An 18,929-nucleotide genomic window follows, 5' to 3' on the forward strand; every position below is an offset into this window, starting at 1 on the left:
CCCAGCTAATTTTTTGTATTTTTAGTAGAGACGGGGTTTCACCATGTTGACCAGGATGGTCTCGATCTCTTGACCTCGTGATCCACGCGCCTCAGTGCTGGGATTACAGGCTTGAGCCACCGCACCCGGCCCAGGGCAGTGTTTTAGAAACTTTTTACAGGCCGGGGCTGGATGTGTTGGCTCATGCCTATAATCCCAGCACTTTGGGAGGCCGAGGTGGGAAGATCGCTTGAGGCCCGGAGTTTAAGACTAGCCTGGGCAACATAGTGAGACTTCATCTCTACAAAAAATTTAAAAAATAAAATTAGCTGGTGTAGTGGCATGCCCCTGTACTCCTAGGCAGTTGGGAGGCAGGAGGATCACTTGAGCCCAGGAATTTGAGGTTACAATGAGTTATGATCGCAGTACTGAGCTCCAATCTGGGTGACAGACCCTGCCTCAAAAATAAAGAAACCTTTTTTGTTTTTTGAGACGGAGTCTTGCTTTGTCGCCCAGGCTGGAGTGCAGTGGCATGATCTCGGCTCACTGCTACCTTGCCCTCCGGGGTTCAAGCGATTCTCCTGCCTCAGCCTCCTGAGTAGCTGGGATTACAGGTATGCACCACCACACCCAGCTAATTTTTTTGTGCGTGTTTTTGGTAGAGACGGGGTTTCACCATGTTGGCCAGGCTGGTCTTGAACGTCTGACCTTATGATTCGCTCACCTTGGCCTCCCAAAGTGTTGGGGTTACAGGCGTGAGCCACCACGTCTGGCCAAAAGAAACTTTTTAATTTTAGTTTTATTTTTCTTTCTCCCCCCCAACTTTCATTTTAAAAATGAAACTTTTTATAGTAACTCCCAGTAAAAAATACACTCCCCGTAAAAAATACACTCCCAGTAAAAAAAAAATTACTGTGATTAGATGTAAATATTTACCTGAAATAAAACTGTGTAAGTAGAGGCATAGCTGAAGTGAGAGTTTCACAAAGCACTTGGCCTTTCTTGTATGATACGATCTGGTATATTGTATGTTGTTCTAGTTGATTAACAAAACACAGGCAGGCGCTATGGCTCATGCCTGTAATCCCATTACTTTGGGAGACCGAGGAGGGTGGATCATTTGAGGTTGGGAGTTGGAGACCAGCCTGGCCAACTTGGTGAAACTCTGTCTCTACTAAAAATTCAAAAAAAAAAGGCCGGACATGGTGGCTCACGCCTATAATCCCAGCACTTTGGGAGGCCAAGGTGGGCAGAGCACCTGAGGTCAGGAGTTTGAGACCAACCTGACCAACATGGAGAAACCCTGTCTACTAAAAATATAAAATTAGCTGGGCATGGTGGTGCATGCCTGTAGTTCCAGCTACTTGAGAGGCTGAGGCAGGAGAATCGCTTGAACCCAGGAGGCGGAGGTTGCGGTGAGCCGAGGTTGTGCCACTGCACTCCAGCCTGGGCAACGAGAGTGACACTCCGTCTCAAAAAAACAAAACAAACAAACAAACAGAACAAAACAAAAAAATTAGTCAGGCGTGGTGGCAGGCGACTGTAGTCCCAGCTACTCTGGAGGCTGTGGCAGGAGAATTGCTTGAACCTGAGAGGCGGAGGTTGCAGTGAGCCAAGGTCGTGCCATTGCACTCCAGCCTGGGCAACAAGACTGAGACTCCATCGCAAAACAACAACAACAATAGCAAAAACCAAAACACAAAACACCACCTGATTGGGTAAAAGCCACTGCTTTATTTTCTTGAGCCACTCCTGGATGCAGCCACTCACTGGATGCTACCTCTCGGGGGGACCTTTGCTTCTTCCTCTTGCAGCATAAACTGAAGGCATGTTTCACAATTTCTGTTGCTGATTTCATGTGATTTTATTGTTCCACTCTGCTTCTGACAGTTACTGTTTTCTTTGTCCTCTGGGAAGTCTAGGGTTGGAGCCAGGAGCTTGGCTGGCAATTGGGAGGAGGGAAGGGAGGGAGCAGCCTTGGCTGCGGCTGGAGGGGCGGCCAGTGCCTGGTCCCGGCTGCCTGGCTAAGTGAACCCCTGTCCTGTCCCCTGGCAGGTGTCGGCGGTGCTCCAGCACACTGCTCCCTGGAGCTTACAAGAATGGGCCCGAGGAGGGCACGTTTGTGTGTGCAGAACATTGTGCCAGGCTGGGCCCAGGGGTGCGGTCGGGGACCAGGCCTGGGTCCTTCCCACAGCCAAAGCAGCAGCACCAGCAGCAACTCACGGAAGATGCCAAGGATGCTCCAGGAGGCGGCCCCAGCTCCAGTGCACCTGCAGGGGCTGAGGCAGACGGACCCAAGGCCAGCCCTGACTCCCGGCCCCAGATCCCTACCAGGCCCCGGGTTTCTGGCAAACCTCAGGAGCTGGCCAGCCCCCCTGCTGGCCGCCCCACACCTGCCCCCAGGAAGACCTCCGAGAGCACAGCCCTAGCACCCCCCACGCCCCGGCCCCGCTCCAGTCTGCAGCAGGAGAACGCGGTGGAGCAGGCCAGCAGCAGCAGCCTGATGAATGGTGAGCAGGGTCCAGTCGGGGCAGGGTGCGCTGGGTGACAGTGCACGATCTGTTGAAAAGTCTGCCGGTCTGGGAGTGTTTGTAGGCCCCTCTCCGTCTGTGCTGCTGTGTGCTGTGCTGTGCTGGGCCTCCCTGTGTCTCTGAGGTGATTATTATTATTGTTATTTATTGAGACTGAGTTTTGCTCTTGTTGTCCAGGCTGGAGTGCAATGGTGCGATCTCAGCTCACTGCAACCTCTGCTCCCAGGTTCAAGCAATTCTCCTGCCTCAGCGTCCCGAGTAGCTGGGATTACAGGCATGCACCATCACACGTGGCTGATTTTGTATTTTTTTTTTTTTTTTAGTAGAGATGGGTTTTTTCCATGTTGGTCAGGTTGGTCTTGAACTCCTGACTTCAGGTGATCGCCTGCCTCGGCCTCCTAAAGTGCTGGGATTACAGGCATGAGCCACTGTGCCCGGTCCTTACTTTTTATTTTTTTTGAGATGGAGTCTCTCTGTCATCCAAGCTGGAGTATAATGGCATGGTCTTGGCTCACTGCAACCTCCACCTCCCAGGTTCAAGCAATTCTCCTGCCTCAGCCTCTGGATTAGCTGGGACTACAGGTGCATACCACCATTCCTGGCTAATTTTTGTATTTTTTGGTAGAGATGGGTTTTCGCCACATTGGCCAGGCTGGTCTCGAACTCCTGACCTCAGGTGATCCGCTGCCTCGTCCTCCCAAAGTGCTGGGATTACAGGTGTGAGCCACCGCACCCGGCCTGTTTCTGAGGTTATTAATTGCTGCAACAAATGCCGAGTTCCTGCGGCCTCGCCGTGCTCTGTTCTCCACGCTGGGACGGTGCAAACAAAACACACCCAGGCCCCCACCCCTGCACTGCCTCCCTCTGCGTGCCTTTATGTGTGCTCTTTTGCATCTGTCTGCGGGCTTTAGTTTCAGGGTGTATAGGAAGTGCCACTCTGCATGTGCCTGTGTGTCCCCGAGGTCTCTGGGACTTTGCACATTGGTGTCCTTCCTGTGTGTCCTGGCCCATCCACAGGCACACTGCAGGTGACCTCCATGCCCAGCCTCTATGCTTGTCCTGCAAGAGGAGAGCTCAGGGGCTTGGGGGAGAGCAGAGGGGTCAGGTGGGCCCCTGAGCCAGTGTGAGCTGCAGTGGAGACCCCTGGCCCATTCTGTGGGTGCATTCTCCTCCAACCCCACATTGTGGACTGCTCCCAGATGGTACCTCCCGGGTTTCCATGAGCTTGTAGGACTAAGACTCCTTGTAACCTGACGTGTTCTGGGCAGCCCTTATCATTCCATTAGGGAAGGCATTGGCCACGAGGAGACTCCCAGGGTCACCCTGTGACTTGCACCGGAACGTTCTGTTTGTTCAGCTCTTGTGGAGGCTGGATCTGAGCTGGGGACACAGATACTGTTCAGGCCTATTTGTGCCTTCAGGGTGCTCCTAGCGTCAAGTTGGAGACAGGCACAGACACGGCGGTTTCAGCAGAGTGTGGAAGTCTTGCTAAGAGGGAAGGAGGGGAGCAGGGGCTGTTGTGGGATTCACGGAGGACACTTGGGAGTCAGGGGCTGCCAGGCGGAGGTGGCTCCTGGGCTGAGTTGAGATGATGTTTCCTGCCCACATTGGGGAGGTGGCTGAGGGGATTTGGGTTTCCTCTTCTCAAATGAAATGCAAATGGCCTGGCCTTGACCCCTGACTCTTCTCAGTCATGGTGCTTATCTAATCTCCGTGGGCCGGGCTGGGAGGTGCGAGGGTGCAGGAGGAAGGCGGGGCACTCCCGGGGCTGTCGGTGCTGTGGCTGGCTCCCTGGGTGCCCACCTCCTGCTACCCATGAAGGCCTGGCTCACTCTCCTTTCCCATCTAGGAAGACTGCACGAACCACCTGTCCCCAAGCCGAGGGGGACACCGAAGCCGTCCGAGGGGTATGTCAATCCTTGAAAGACTTTCCTGCTTCAGAGGCCCCGGTGGTGGGAATTGGGGTACTCTGGGGCCTGGTACGGGGAGAGGCTTCCTGTGGGTGGGCAGGTTGGGGCTCAGGAGGGGAAGGAGAGCTGGGCCCACAGCCCCCTCTACTGAGGCTTACCCCAGGATTCCTGTGGCCAGCACCTGGCCCCTTCTCAGGTCCCTGCTCCTGTAGGCAGTGCCAGGTGCAAGCAGCCCCCTCTGGGACCTGTCTCCTCTCCAGGCTCCTTTGCCCTGTAATGTGGGAGGCCGAGGCTCGATTATAGCGTTGATTTGAGGCTTAGCAGCAGAGTATAGAAAGACCTGGAAAAGGCCAGATGCAGTGGCTAATGCCTAATCCAGCACTTTGGGAGGCCAGGGCAGGCGGATCACCTGAGGTCAGGAGTTTGAGACCAGCCCGACCAACATGGAGAAACCCTGTCTCTACTGAAAATACAAAATTAGCCGGGCGTGGTAGTGGGCGCCTGTAATCCCAGCTACTCAGGAGGCTGAGGCAGGAGAATTGCTTGAACCCGGGAGGCTGAAGTTGCGATAAACCAAAATCGCGGCACTGCACTCCAGCCTGGGCAACAAGAGTGAAACTCCATTTCAAAAAAAAAAAAAAAGACCTGGGAAAGCTCAGCTGTTGTACTTTGTACCTGTCCCTCGGGTCCTGCAGCACAGGATTCTGCTTCACAGGAGGACATCTTCTTCAGCTATTATTTGGGGGCCATGCTTCCCCCATGTGGTTGGTCTGTAGAGAGCGAGGTGGGCCACGGCTGTGCCGGTCGCTGACGTTTACTGGTTTACTGATTCCCTGGCACTCAGCAGATGCCCCACTACCCCGCCCAGTGCTGGACTCGGTAGCTCACTGCCTCCTTACACTGACCCTGTGAGACAAGGATTATTATCCACCCCTTTGAGCGGAAGGGGAGACTGATACAGAGAGAGGACAGGTTACATGGGTTGTAGATGGCAGAGCCCCTGGTCGATCCTTTCCTGGGCTGGGTTAACAGCGGCTCTGTGACTTGAAGGTCTACCTTCTCTGGGCGTCAAGGGCTGTGACTGTAGCAGTCCATTTCAGACTGGCCCCATGGGGCTGGAGGTGGAAGAAGGGAAATGGCTGTTTCTCATCCACCTCCTTTGAAGTGGACTCAAAACTGTCCAGAGAGAGAGAGAAGGAAGCTGACCCCTTGCTTCTGCTAATGGTTTCTGCTGCCTCCTGCCTCCCCCCAGGATACCAGCCCCCAGGAAGGACCCCCCTTGGATCACGCTGGTGCAGGCAGAACCAAAGAAGAAACCAGCCCCACTTCCCCCAAGCAGCAGCCCTGGGCCACCAAGCCAGGACAGCAGGCAGGTGGAGAACGGGGGCACCGAGGAGGTGGCCCAGCCCAGCCCAGCGGCCAGCCTGGAGCCCAAACCCTATAACCCCTTTGAGGATGAGAACGAGGAGGAAGAGGCTCCAGCTGCACCCGGCCTGGCCACCAGCCCTGCCTTGGCCAACCCGGAGACCACACCCAAGTCTCTGCACCCCTGGTACGGCATCACGCCTACCAGCAGCCCTAAGACAAAGAAGCGCCCCGCGCCCCGAGCTCCCAGCGCATCCCCACTGGGTGAGTGCCTTTCCTGGAGCTCTCCTGACAGTCGGAACTCGGAACTCGGAGCGGAGGGGTGGCAGCTTAGCCCAGGCCTGGGGAGGGGTGCAGTGAGGCGGAGCCTCCCGTGGCAGGCACCACGTATTTCATGGGTGTCCTCTCATTTAATCCTAGAGCAAACCTGTGAGTAGGTATTGTCACTCCCACTTTGCAGGTGAGGAGACTGAGGCACAGAGAGGCTAAGTAGTTTAAGTAGTTTGCCTAAAGCCTCTCGCTGCTTAAGTGGTAGAGGCGGGACTTGAACCCAGGGAGTCTGGCCCGAGTCTGTCTCTTCACCCTTCCTGACATGCTGTCCAGTGGTGTGCTCAGGCTCACAGAAAACACAAGGGAGGGGCTTGCTCTAATCCTGCCCAATGCCGTCACTGTCATTGCAGTTGCCAAGTGACTTGGGCTCTCACCTGGGCGTGTGTGATCAGGTGTAATGCTCTGAGCTGGTCCGTCCCTGAGTCTGTCTGCAGTCCCCCATGTGACGTGGTGGCTCAGCTCCAGGCTGCTGGGCCTCCTCTAGCCAGATCTTCCCCACTCACCCAGGCATGCTGGAGTTTTTGGCCCTCACCTTCACCTCGGCTGGTTCTGGCTGCCTTTGAGAGCTCTGTGGGACCCCCTCAGACAGTGGGGCAAGAGCATACCAGAGCTGGCAGAGGCAGGTGCTCAGCCCTGGGACCCAGCTGAGCCTGGCCTGTCTGAGTGGAGGCGGTGGGCAGCTTCAGGGCACAGCAGGGGAGCGTGGGCTCTGGAGTCAGATGCAGTGCTTTTAATCCCAGCCCTTGCTGGGGTGCGCACCCTCTCCTCTCTGAGGCTGTTCCCTCATCTGGAAAATGCAGATGATGTGTTTGGAAGCATCATGTCCATCAGCCACGAGAAGATAAATTGGTGCCCGGCAGCGCTTGACCCAGAGCTGGCGGCTGTGAGGGCTGCCTGCTCCTCCCGCTCTGCACTGCAGATTGGGGCAGAGGAGGGGCCGCCTCGCTTCCTCTGGCTTTCCCAAGGTGGTTTTGCCGTGGGTGCCCTCAGGCACGCGAGGGGCTGTGAAGAGCGTGGGGAAGTGGAAGCAGCGGGCGGAACACAAGGCGGGTGGGATGGACTCGGGTGGCTGGATCACTGCATGACTTCGCGCTGCCGGGCGTTTGCTGTTCCCTGGACCTTGGCCCCATCTCACATGGAGGGCTTGGGTTTCCAGGGCTGCCTGGAGCTCTGTTGAAAGTGGAGCCTGGGGGTGGGGCTGGAAGCCCTGTGGTGCCCCCTTGTGAGGTGTCCCGGTGCTCGTCTGCACAGCTCTCCACGCCTCCCGCCTCTCGCACTCGGAGCCACCCTCGGCCACACCATCGCCAGCGCTCAGCGTGGAGAGCCTGTCGTCTGAGAGCTCCAGCCAGACTGCAGGTGGGGAGCTTCTGGAGCCGCTGGCTGTGCCCAAGAGCTCCTCGGAACCTGCTGTCCATGCCCCTGGCACCCCTGCAAACCCTGCCAACTCCTCCCTGGCCTCCTCTGAGGAGCTAGTGCAGCCCAGAGTGGAACAGATGCCTCAAGCCAGCCCGGGCCTTGCCCCCAGGACCAGGGGCAGCCCAGGGCCCCAGCTGGCCAAGCCTTGCAGTGGTGCCACCCCAACGCCTCTCTTGTTGGTTGGAGAAAGGAGCCCTGTGCCCTCCCCTGGAAGTTCATCCCCACAGCTGCAGGTAAAGGTGAGTGCCCCTCACCCTCACTAAAAGTGGCACCCTTTCTAGTGAATGCGGGTCTGATCTCAGGGCAGAAATGCCTGGGGCCTTTTCTATCTTTGCTGGCCCCTGACTTCCTGAGTGGCCTTGGCCAGTCTGCCCATTGCCCACTCTGTCCATTGAGGCCCAGACCCATCTGTCCATCCTTCCATCCGTCTGCCAGAGCTCCCACCCATCTATCCACCTGTCTACACGCACAGACTTCCAGGTCTTACGTATCAGGGCTCCTGTTTGCCTCCCATTCCCTGCACTGGCCTATTTGGGTTTTATTCACCAGCCACCAATCATCCCGTATCATCTGTCCCCTCTTCCGTTTGCTCAGGCTCTACTGATGCCAGACCCTGGGCAGAGTTGGATGAAAACCCTGCCCTGGCTGGGTGCGGTGACTCACACCTGTAATCCCAGCACTTTAGGAGGCCGAGGCAGGTGGATCACTTGAGGCTAGGAGTTTGAGACCAGAGTGGCCAACATGGTGAAACCCTATCTCCACTAAAAATAGAAAAATTAGCCAGGCATGCTGTGCACGCCTGTAATCCCAGCTACTTGGGAGGCTGAGGCGGGAGAATTGCTTGAACCTGGGAGGTGGAGGTGGCAGTGAGCTGAGATGGCCCACAACTTGGGCAACAGTGTAAGACTCTTTCTCAAAAAAAAAAAGACCCTGTCTTTGGACTCCAGGGCCTCACGATCTGCTCAGCGTAATGGTTGTTTTAGAAGGTGACCTAGGGTAAAGCAGAGAGGGGAGGGAATGACTCCCTTCTGCAGAGACCTGGGTCTCCCTGCCATAGAATAGGGAAGCTGGGTCCCTGAATACCTCCCGTGTGTATTGCTGCCCGGGCCCCAGAGGGCATGTGGACATGGCGGTCCCTGTCCTCGAGGCACTCCCAGCCGGGTCAGGGGGGGTGCTATAATGACCATGCTGCTGCCTGTGGGGTTTTTTTTTTTAGATGGAGTCTCGCTCTGTTGCCCAGGCTGCAGTGTGTGTGATCTGTGCCGTCCAGGCTGCTCCTGAGCCAGATGTGCTGAGAACCTGGGGATTGCCTGGGTTCAGGACTTTCCTCCAGGCACCCAGTTCATGAGGGGCCTCTCTTGTAGCCACAGCCCCTTTGGACGCCCCTGCACTCTGCAGGCCTCTGAGCTCCCAAAGCTCATCTGGCCCTGGGTGGAGGGTGGCAGGATAGCCCTTATAGGGTGGCTAAAGTCATGGCCTGACCCTGCCCATGTGCCTCAGGCATCATTGAACCTTCCCTGGTTCCAGCAAGAGCCTCTTGGGTACCGGTTCTGGCTCTGCCTCCCACCTGCTATGTCCTTGAGCAGGCCCCATCTTCCTCTGGGCCTGGGGCTCCCACAGACGGTGAGGGACTGGGCGGCACCAAGTGTCCCGCGTGCTCGGAAGACCCCCTGGCTCCTTGGTGGTGGAGGGCGGGGGATGGGTCAGCTTCAGATTCTCCTGTTTCGTGTCCTGGGCTCCGTGAAGATTGGTCTGAAGTTTTGGGGCTAAGAAAAGGCTGAAAAACCTTGAAGGGGCTCTGAGGCTTTGAGCTGCTTGGCTCTGCCAGCCCCTCTGGGTGTGTCCAGAGGGAGGGAGCAGAACCCCAGATGTACCTCCTTGTGGGGAACCCCTCTGTCCCGCCGTCGCCTCAGGATTAGGAGAGAATTTCAGAGGCAGTGGGGGTATTAGGGTGCCACCTTGGCTCATGGGGTGGGTGCTGCCCTGTGGGAGCCAGGTCCTGCCTCCTTGCTGTGCCCAAACTTGGGCCCCAGCACCCTCCCTGCTTCAGAAACCCCAGAGCAGCTCCCATCCCGAAAGCCTCTTTCCCTGGGCTGAAGCTGCCCCCGCTCTGCAGCTGCCGAGAGAAAGCAGGGTCAGCGCTCCTTGGAGCACCCCAGGTCTCAGGTGAGGCCTTGGTAAGGGACTCACAGTGATGCCTTTTTCCAATGAACCGGGAAGAGTGGTTGGGAAACAGTGATACTGCCCATCTAAGGTTCTGACCCCTACCCCTCAATGCTAGATGGCTGCCCAGGCCCTGAAACAGACAGATTCTCATCCCAGCTTGGGCTCATGGGAAGTGTGTGGCCTTGAGCAGATGACTTAAGCTCTCTGAACTTGAGTTTACCCAGCCGTGGAATGGGCATTATAATACCCACTTTGCTGGGTGGTTGCTACTTAGAATTAAACAAGAATGTATAAAAAGGCCAAGCGTGGTAATCGCAGCGCTTTGGAAGGCCAAGGCAGGAGGATCACTTGAGCCCAGGAGTTTGAGACCAGCCTGGGCAACAAAGTGAGACCCCATCTCTACAGAAAATACAAAAGATTAGCCAGGTGTGGTGGTGTGAGCTGTAGTCCCAGCTTCTCGAGAGGCTGAGCTGGGAGGATCACTTGAGCCCCAGGAGGCTGAGGCTGCAGTGGAGCCGCCGTTGTGCCACAGCTGCACACGAGCCTGGTGACAGAGTGAGACTGTCTCAAAAAAGTGTAAAAAGTGTCCAGTGTTGCTGAGCGCAGTGGCTCATGCCTGTAATCTCAGTACTTTGGGAGGCTGAGACGGGTGGATCATGAGGTCAGGAGATTGAGACCATCCTGGATAACATGGTGAAACCCTGTCTCTACTAATAATACAAAAAATTAGCCAGGTGTGGTGGTGGTTGCCTGTAGTCCCAGCTATTCAGCAGGCAGAGGCAGGAGAATTGCTTGAACCCTGAAGGCAGAGGTTGCAGTGAGCCAAGATCGTGTCATTGCACTCCAGCCTGGGCAAAAAGAACGAAACTCCATCTCAAAAAAAAAAAGTGTCTAGTGTGGTAACCCACATGCAGGAAGAGCTCTGGAAATGGAAATGTTTGTTGAATGACTGAGGCATCAGAGATGGACTTCGAGGAGACTGTCTCTTTGCCTGGGTCCTGCTGGCCCTGGAGTCCTGGCCTGCTTTCCATGCTCCCAAATACCAGTTTCCTGGGGTCTCATGTGCCCTCTTCCCAGACTCACCCTCTGTCCTGTCTCCTTGCCTTTAGTCCTCCTGCAAGGAGAATCCTTTTAACCGGAAGCCATCACCTGCAGCGTCCCCAGTCACAAAGAAGGCCACCAAGGGATCCAAGCCAGTGAGGCCACCTGCCCCAGGACACGGCTTTCCACTCATCAAACGCAAGGTACCAGCTGGGAGCCCTCAGAGACCTGGCTGGCCTGGGCTGGCACCCCTGACTCTGCAGCTGCAGGCTTCGCCTGGGACTCTAGGGAGGCTGGTTGGCTGGGCAACTGCCCTCAGATGCTCAAGAGGGCGCTCTTGGCCAACTGGAAGGTCTAACTTGCAGCCTGGAGGGATTTGGAGCAGATCAGCTCTTCTCCACCAAAAGCAGTGGGTGGTACGTTTAATTTGTTACTAACAAGTTCAAGTATCAAGCACTCGTGATACACTGCCACTTAAAGAGATTAGAGTGTTCTCAAGTTTATCTCTGTAATAGGGTCACTCTCACTGACATTGTGATACTCTTTCTGGAGTGGCAGAGAGGAGGCGTTTCCGTGAAGGGCAGGACTCATGCCATCTCTGGTGTGTCTGTTGGTGCTGGGACCAGAGGCATGCAGGGCTGTGGCTGTCCCCACACTGGCCCCCTCCCCGCACTGGGACCCTGCCTCCTTACCATGCTGGCGTCGGGAGCGGGGCCTGGGACCTGGAGCCAGCAGTGTCCAAGGCTGGCCAGAGAAGAGGGCAAGGCTCCTGGCAGCAGGCAGGCGGCGGGGGGGCGGGCGGCTGGCCGTCAGGTGACTGGGCGCTGCTGGGCAGGTCCAGGCTGACCAGTACATCCCTGAGGAGGACATCCATGGAGAGATGGACACCATTGAGCGCCGGCTGGATGCCCTGGAGCACCGTGGGGTGCTGCTAGAGGAGAAGCTTCGTGGCGGCATGAATGGTGCGGGAGCTGCTGGGAGGGCCTGCCGGGTGGGGCTGGGGCAGGACCCTCTATTCCCCTGGGGAACTGAGCTGGGCATGTCAGCCAGCCCTGGCCTCAGTGGGTGTCTGGTTTCCAGAGGGCCATGAGGACGACATGCTGGTGGACTGGTTCAAGCTCATCCACGAGAAGCACCTACTGGTGCGGCGAGAGTCCGAGCTCATCTACATGTGAGTCCCCCAGCCCATGGCATCCCTCCCTGGAATCCGTGAGCTTAGGACGGAGAACCCTGACCCTCTTTCTTTCATCAGTAACAGCACAGGGCAGGGCAGCCCAGCCCCAGGCAGAATCTCGGCTCACTGCAACCTCTGCCTCTCGTTCACCTTATTCCCACCCCTAGCTTTAAGCAGCAGAACCTGGAGCAGCGCCAGGCTGACGTCGAGTATGAGCTCCGGTGCCTCCTCAATAAGCCAGGTGAGCAGTCACTGGCACTCCCCTGGCACCTGCCCTGGGGCCTGGTGACACAGAGAAGTGGGGGAGCGGGAGGACAGAACCCCAGGGAGATGCACAGGCAGTCTGGGGACAGGGCCAGAGGAGGGGGCAGGGGCCAGGGCTGTCCGGGTCACCCCCGAGGAAGGGAGAGACTGTAACAGGCAGTAAGTTGGCTGGGGCTGCGGCAGGAGAGGGAACTGCACAGACAGTGTGGAACGTGGATGTCCGTGGTACCAGGGACGACGGGCTCTCAGTGAAGACCAGGCCAAGGACCAGCCGGGCCTGATTTGTGCGTGGGTCAGACTATCCCGTGTTCTGCCACTAGCTTGCTGTGTGACCTTGGGCAAGATTCTTAGCCTCACTGAGCCTCAGTGGCTTCAAGTGTAAGACGGGAATGAAGGTCCCTACCTCCTCGGGTATTCTTGGGACCAGGCGACAGTGGACGTGGACTCTGTACCTCTGAGGGGCTGATGGCTGATAGTTACCATGTGGCTGAGTTGGGGTTTGGTGAGGAGGGCTCCTCACACGCCCTGTGACCATGGAATGCTGGGAACCACAGCTGCAGGCAGAGACCCCAGGACTGTGGAGAGTCCGGAGTTGGGAGCCAAGAATTTTGACCACTTTGTTATGGCCCAGGCATGGTGCCAGTCCTGGGCAAGGGCCATCACTCCCATTTGGCCGGTGAAAGGCCCAAGAGGTTAAGGGATTTGCCTGTTGGTGACAGGGCTGGGCTTCCATCCACATCTCTGACCTGGGGTTGTCCCTGCACACACGGCCCCTCCAGACTGGAGATGGTGTCAGGGAACTGTCTACTGACTGGGGAACTTGGGAGGCTGGAGTGTCCCAGGGGAAGCCACAGAATGTCCCAGGCTTCTGCTGCGGTGTATGAGTCACTCCCAACTCTCCAGTAGGCTGGGGTGCGGCCACCACTCAGGGAGCCACAGCGGCGCTCTGTGGCCAGAATGGGTATGGCGTCTCTGCCTCCCTGGCCAGCCCAGCCTCCGGCTTACTGTGGCTTCTCCAGCCCGCTGTGTGGTGGCTGTGCTCCTGGGCTTGTCAGCCTACCCCAGATGCTGCTTTTAGAAGGTGAGGCTGATGTATGAAGCCCTGAGTCCAATACACCTTGAGGGCCATTGCTTGGGGGTCTCGGGCTGCCAGGTTCAAATACAAGTTCCACCTTCTCTGTGTGACACTGGTGAAAGACTTCACGTCCCTGAGTCTCAGTTTCCCCACGTGTAGACTGGGGACATAACTTACCCAGGCCCCGGATATGGGAAATGGCAAAGTGGGATTCAAACTTGGGTGGTGACCCAGAGGCCCTGCTCTGTCCCCAGAACCAGGTTGGGCCACCTGCTCCTCAATTTGGGCAAGGTAAGACCATGGGGCAGATGGGCAGTGGCTTGAGGGGGCTTCAGGATATTCATTCATTTATTTTTTTGAGCAAGAGTCTCACTCGGTCACCCAGGCTGGAGTGCAGTGGCGTGATCTCAGCTCACTGCAACTTCTGCCTCTTGCGTTCAAGTGATTCTCCTGCCTCAGCCTCCTGAGTAGCTGGGATTACAGGCGCATGCCACCACGCCTGGCTAATTTTTGCACTTTTAGTAGTGACGGGGGTTTCACCATGTTGGTCAGGCTGGTCTTGAACTCCTGACTTTGTGATTGCCCACCTCAGCATCTGAAAGTACTGGGATTACAGGCGCACGCCACCACGCCTGGCTAATTTTTGTACTTTTAGTAGAGATGGGGTTTTACCATGTTGGCCAGGCTGGTCTTAAACTCCTGACATCCAGTGATTCGCCTCCTTCAGCCTCCCAAAGTGCTGGGATAACAGGCATGAGCTACCAGGCTCGGCCTAAGATATTTATTTGAAGGCAGGGAAGCCTGTGGTGGTGGATGTTGTGGAGGGAAGGCCAAGTGTGGGCACTCATCCCTGGAGCCTGCAGGCTGGGGGATGGGGGACTACTAGAGCCGAAGTGGGCCCCTGAGGGTGTTCCTGTGGCTTGCCTGGGGCCTTGAGAGGAGAGGAGGCTGGAGGGGTGGCAGCTGTGCCCACCCTCAGGGGAGTCTCCCACTGGGCTCCCTGCCCCCAGCATGCCCTCTAATCTACCCTCCTCCACAGCCTTGGATAAGTGTCCTAGTATATATTCAGTGTGCCAGTACTATCCATGACCCACTTGGGTCATGTTTCTTCTCCTGCTGGAGGAGCCCTGGGGTTCTCTGTTGCCTCCTCACCCCTGCCCCACTCTGGCCCTCCTGAATCTTGCCTCCCGCCAGAAGCCACCTACTGAACATTTGTTGAATGGATGAATGAACATGAGCATAAAACCTTGGTGTGTGGCGCCCCGTTCTTGGAGCATGTGCTGTGCTGGCCCTGCTGGGGCCCCTTGCAGGGCTCCTTGGTAGGCAGCCTGGTATCCTTGGTCTCTTCTGCCACAACCTTCATTTCCCCAAGAACTTGTAAGCCCCACCTATCAGGGCCCTTCCTTTCTGCACTGTTGGTATCTAGCATGGTGTCTAGCATGGGGCTGGCCCGCAGCACTTAAGCAGTGGCTCCTGGCGGCCTGGGGAGGAAGAGGACTTTCCTACACCACTCATGCCCCTCCAACTTTTCTCCAGAAAAGGACTGGACGGAAGAGGACCGGGGCCGGGAGAAGGTGCTGATGCAGGAGCTTGTGACCCTCATTGAGCAGCGCAATGCCATCATCAACTGCCTGGATGAGGACCGGCAGAGGTGACATGGCCAGGGTAGGGGCTCCTGGGGGACAGGGTTAGAGCAGGCCAGGCCCAGGGCCCCATGGGTGGGGCAGCTCCCTGGAGAGGCCAAGACACAGTCCACACCTTGGGCCAGGCCAGCCCTGCCCTCCTACCGGTGATCCCAGTGCACTCTGGCTCAGCCCTGTAGGGACAGAGAGGGCATCTGCTCCATCCTCCTGTGGGATGCTCAACTGCTGCTTCTTATTTCAGGGAGGAAGAGGAAGACAAGATGTTGGAAGCCATGATCAAGAAGAAAGGTGAGGCCCTTGCTGGGGATGAGTCTGGTGCCCACTTGAACTTCGGCATTGGGGGTGGAGGGGAGGGATCAGTTGAAGGGAGGGTTGGAGTGGGCACTACGAGGATGGGTACTACCAGGCACTACTGGGCACAAACTCTACAGCCTGTTTTGCAGGGAAGGCTGCGTGTAGCAAGAGAGGCCAGCCTACAGCCAGGATGGCTGCGGCTTAGGCTTGGCAGGTAGCCATGGGATGCCCTGATGCCCACAGAGAGGACTATGGTATACAGGAGGTATACATTGCCAGGGTATATTTGCCCTCAGCTGTGCATTCCCCCTTGAGATCTGCAGCTGGTTTTGTTGGAGTCTGTGGGCTCAAACGGCCATGCTTCCTGGGGACCAAGTGGTGCTTGGAACAGTTAAAAGAGTCCTGGACTATGAGTCAAACAATTTGGGTTTTTTTGTTTAGAGACAGAGTCCCACTCTGTTGCCCAGGCTGGAGTGCAATGGCATGATCTCGGCTCACTGCATTCTCTGCCTCCCAGGTTCAAGCGATTCTCTTGCCTCAGCCTTCTGAGTTACTGGGACTACAGGCACGCACCACCACACCTGGCTAATTTTTTTTGTATTTTTAGTAGAAATGGGGTTTCACCATGTTGGCCAGGCTGGTCTCAAACTCCTGGCCTCTAGCAATTTGCCCACCTCGGCCTCCCAGAGTGCTGGGATTACAGGCATGAGCCACTGTGCCTGACCAGGATTTGGGATTTATCTTGGTTTCACCAGTAACTCATTTTGTGGCCTTGTGGCTAGGTCTTGATTCAGGCCAAGTCAGACTACTTGAGTTCTTGTCCTGGCTCTGGCACTTATGAGCTGGGTGACTTTGAGCCAGCCACCCCACCACTTTGGTCTCATTCTTCATGTCTGCAGAACGGAAGTGAAAATGGCACCCCCTCCCAGTCATGTGCTGGGGATCACTGAGATAATATGTAAAGTTTAGCTGAGGCCCTGGCCCTACAAAGAGCTGAGTTGGTATTGGTCCATTTCTAAGGCCCACATTTTCCTTGTCTATAAAAATTAGGGGCTTGGACAGTTGATTTTGAAGGGTTCTATTGCTCTGACAGTGTTTGTGTTGTAAGTAAGAGAGCTGTGGGCACCAGCCTGGGTGAATTTAGCCTTTTATTTTATTTATTTATTTATTTATTTATTTTTTGAGTCAGAATCTTGCTCTGTTGCCCAGGCTGGAGTGCAAAGGCGCGATCTTGGCTCACTGCAACCTCTGCCTCTCGGGTTTTTAAATGATTCTCTGGGTTCAAGTGATTCTTCTGCCTCAGCCTCCCAAGTAGCTGGGATTACAGGCACGTGCCACCACGCCTGGCTACTTTTTGTATTTTTCGTAGAGATGGGTTTCACCATATTGGCCAGGCTGGTCTTGGACTCCTGACCTCATGATTCTCCCGTCTTGGCCTCCCAAAGTGCAGGGATTACAGGCATGAGCCACCGTGCCTGGCCCAAATCTAGCTTTTTAAAGATAAATGGGGCTGGGCATGGTGGCTCATGGCTGTAATCCCAGCACTTTGGGAGGCAGAGGTGGGCCAATTGCCTGAGGTCAGGAGTTTGAGACCAGCCTGGCCAACATGGTGAAAACTCCGTCTCTACTAAAAATATTAAAATTAGCTGGGTGTGGTAATTACATGCCTGTAATCCCAGCTACTTGGGAGGCTAAGGCAGGAAAATTGCTTGAACGCGGGAGGCGGAGGTTGCAGTGAGCCAAGATCCCGCCATTGCACCTCCAGCCTGGGTGACGGAGTGAAGACTCCATCTCAAAAAAAAAAAGATAAATGGATGCCATGCTTCAGAATTCCTGGAATCTGCAGAACTCTGACCATCCTGATCTTTCCCCAAACACTGGAGGCAGGGACAGGGAGGGTGGGCCCCATCGTCTAGGTGAAGAGACAGAGGCTGAGAAAGGTGACTTGTCCCAGGCTCCACACAGGAAGTCAGGGGGCTGGGCCGAGCCCTGCTGGCCACGCCAGGGCTTATGTCACTGCCTTTAGCCTGCCCTGGATGGACCCGGCTTCTCCACTTGGTTAAATGCTCCCCTCTCTGTGCTGCAGAGTTCCAGAGGGAGGCTGAACCCGAGGGCAAGAAGAAGGGGAAGTTCAAGACCATGAAGGTGCTGAAACTGCTAGGAAACAAACGTGATACCAAGAGCAAGTCCCCCAGAGACAAGAGCTAACAGCATGAGAAGCCAGTTGGGGACCACCCCTTCCTGGACCAAACCCTGGGCTATGCTCTGTTTGAAGGGGTGCCCTGCCGCCTTCAGATCAGTCAGGAGGAAGATGACTAAGGGGAGGGAGCCTCTGGGCAACGGCCTCTCCCTCCTCAGGGTCCTCTGACTGCTCTGGGCCAAAGAGTGTCTTCTTCTCTGAGTCCCAGGTAGTGGTGACTCGGCTCTGCCCAACCTGATTCTGATGACTCCAGATGCTGTGACTGACCTAAGGGGCAAATAGGGTCCCAGGGTCCAGGGAGGGGCGCCGGCTGAGCACATCCACCCCCTCACCCTGCCCAGCCCCTGCCATGAGCTCTGGCCAGGGTCTCTGCCTCCAGGGTTCTGCTCTTCCAGGCAGGCCAGCAAGGGGCGCTGGGCTACACTGGCTTCTTCCCGCCCCAGCCCTGGCTCTGAGTCTGTCTTCCTGTCCTGTGCAGGCATCCCTGGGTCTCAGTTTCCCTCACTCAGGAGCTCTGTTTCTCAAGTCTCCAGTGAAGTCTGAGTTTGTGACTAAGTGGCCTGTACTGTCAGATGTGAATGGGCCTGATGGGCAGCTCCATCCCCCTCTCCCTCCCAGTTGCAGGAGAGGCTTCCCTCGTCTTCCCTTATCCGCGGGGAGCCTCCCTTGCCAGGTCCAGGGCTGCGAGGCCGTGCAGGGCAGGTGGGTGCCCTGTTAGCTGCCCCCAGTGTGGACCCCCGGCTGCAGTCTGGTCCCTGCTTGTCAGGTAGGGAGGCTGCACCTGAAGCAGGTGCTCATCTCGGTTCTTTAACATCTGTAGTCTGACCCCTCATTGAGGCTTTCCTCTGCCACCGCAGTCCAGGGGACAGGCTCACTCCCATCTGTGGTCATCACTAGTCTGTCTCCTCTGTTGTCTGTTCTCTCCCTCACTCACTCCCACCGAAGGCCTGATGGCCACTCACCCCTCTGGGATGGCTGTGGGAGAGGAGGAGTGATGGGGACCACCACCTTTTCTGCAGGAAATGTGCCCAGCAGCTCTTGGTCAAAGCACTGTTGCTATAAGCTATCTCCGGGACGCCCCTAGGCCCCCTTCCCTCTACACACCTCTGGGAAAAGATCACACTGTATTAACTCTAGAGGAGTTTCCTCACCAATAAACAGAGACAACCTCAACTGCCAGTGCCCTGCAGCCTCAGGACACAGCGGCAGCCTTGTCTGCCCTCCTGCCTGCCCCTGCCACACCTGGTGGCTGGGCATCTCTGGTCGCCCAGTGGCCATGTTGGGGCTGTGTTCCAAGAGGGGCCTTTGTCCTCGCTGTCTGCCACTGGGTAGGATCCCTTTCCTCTGCAGGGAGAGGTGGCTCCTGGGCCATGCAGCCCCTGGTGGGATCCTTCTAAACATGCCTGTTGGCCTGGAGCTGGAGCCACCAACTCCAAGACCTTTCCAGGGCCAGACAGGTAACACATGTGAGCCCAAGTGATAGAGCTCTGGCGAACCGTTTCGGTGTCAGGAAACTGAGCTGGCAGGGGCAGGGATGAACT

The 18,929-nt window shown here is 56.5% G+C and overlaps 1 protein-coding gene across 2 annotated transcripts in view; it reads left to right on the top strand.

The window, feature by feature from the left end:
* MICALL1 (MICAL like 1) overlaps positions 1-18,567 on the top strand; it is a 34,016-nt gene extending 15,449 nt beyond the window's left edge. The window contains exons 6-16 of one of the 2 annotated variants that reach the window (XM_032266765.1): positions 2,035-2,489; positions 4,360-4,417; positions 5,673-6,049; positions 7,367-7,770; positions 10,807-10,941; positions 11,574-11,700; positions 11,819-11,909; positions 12,080-12,153; positions 14,788-14,902; positions 15,136-15,182; positions 17,275-18,567. In XM_032266765.1, coding sequence (XP_032122656.1) covers positions 2,035-2,489; positions 4,360-4,417; positions 5,673-6,049; positions 7,367-7,770; positions 10,807-10,941; positions 11,574-11,700; positions 11,819-11,909; positions 12,080-12,153; positions 14,788-14,902; positions 15,136-15,182; positions 17,275-17,396 — 2,005 coding nt within the window. In that variant the 3' untranslated portion in view covers positions 17,397-18,567. The remainder of the gene's footprint in view (positions 1-2,034; positions 2,490-4,359; positions 4,418-5,672; positions 6,050-7,366; positions 7,771-10,806; positions 10,942-11,573; positions 11,701-11,818; positions 11,910-12,079; positions 12,154-14,787; positions 14,903-15,135; positions 15,183-17,274) is intronic. The other variant, XM_032266766.1, reaches the window with a different exon arrangement.
* The last annotated feature ends 362 nt before the right edge of the window (positions 18,568-18,929 follow it).

Source organism: Sapajus apella, unplaced genomic scaffold (genome assembly GCF_009761245.1).
Source record: "Sapajus apella isolate SASKATOON/1434 unplaced genomic scaffold, GSC_monkey_1.0 scaffold160, whole genome shotgun sequence".
Taxonomy (NCBI): Eukaryota; Metazoa; Chordata; class Mammalia; order Primates; family Cebidae; genus Sapajus; species Sapajus apella.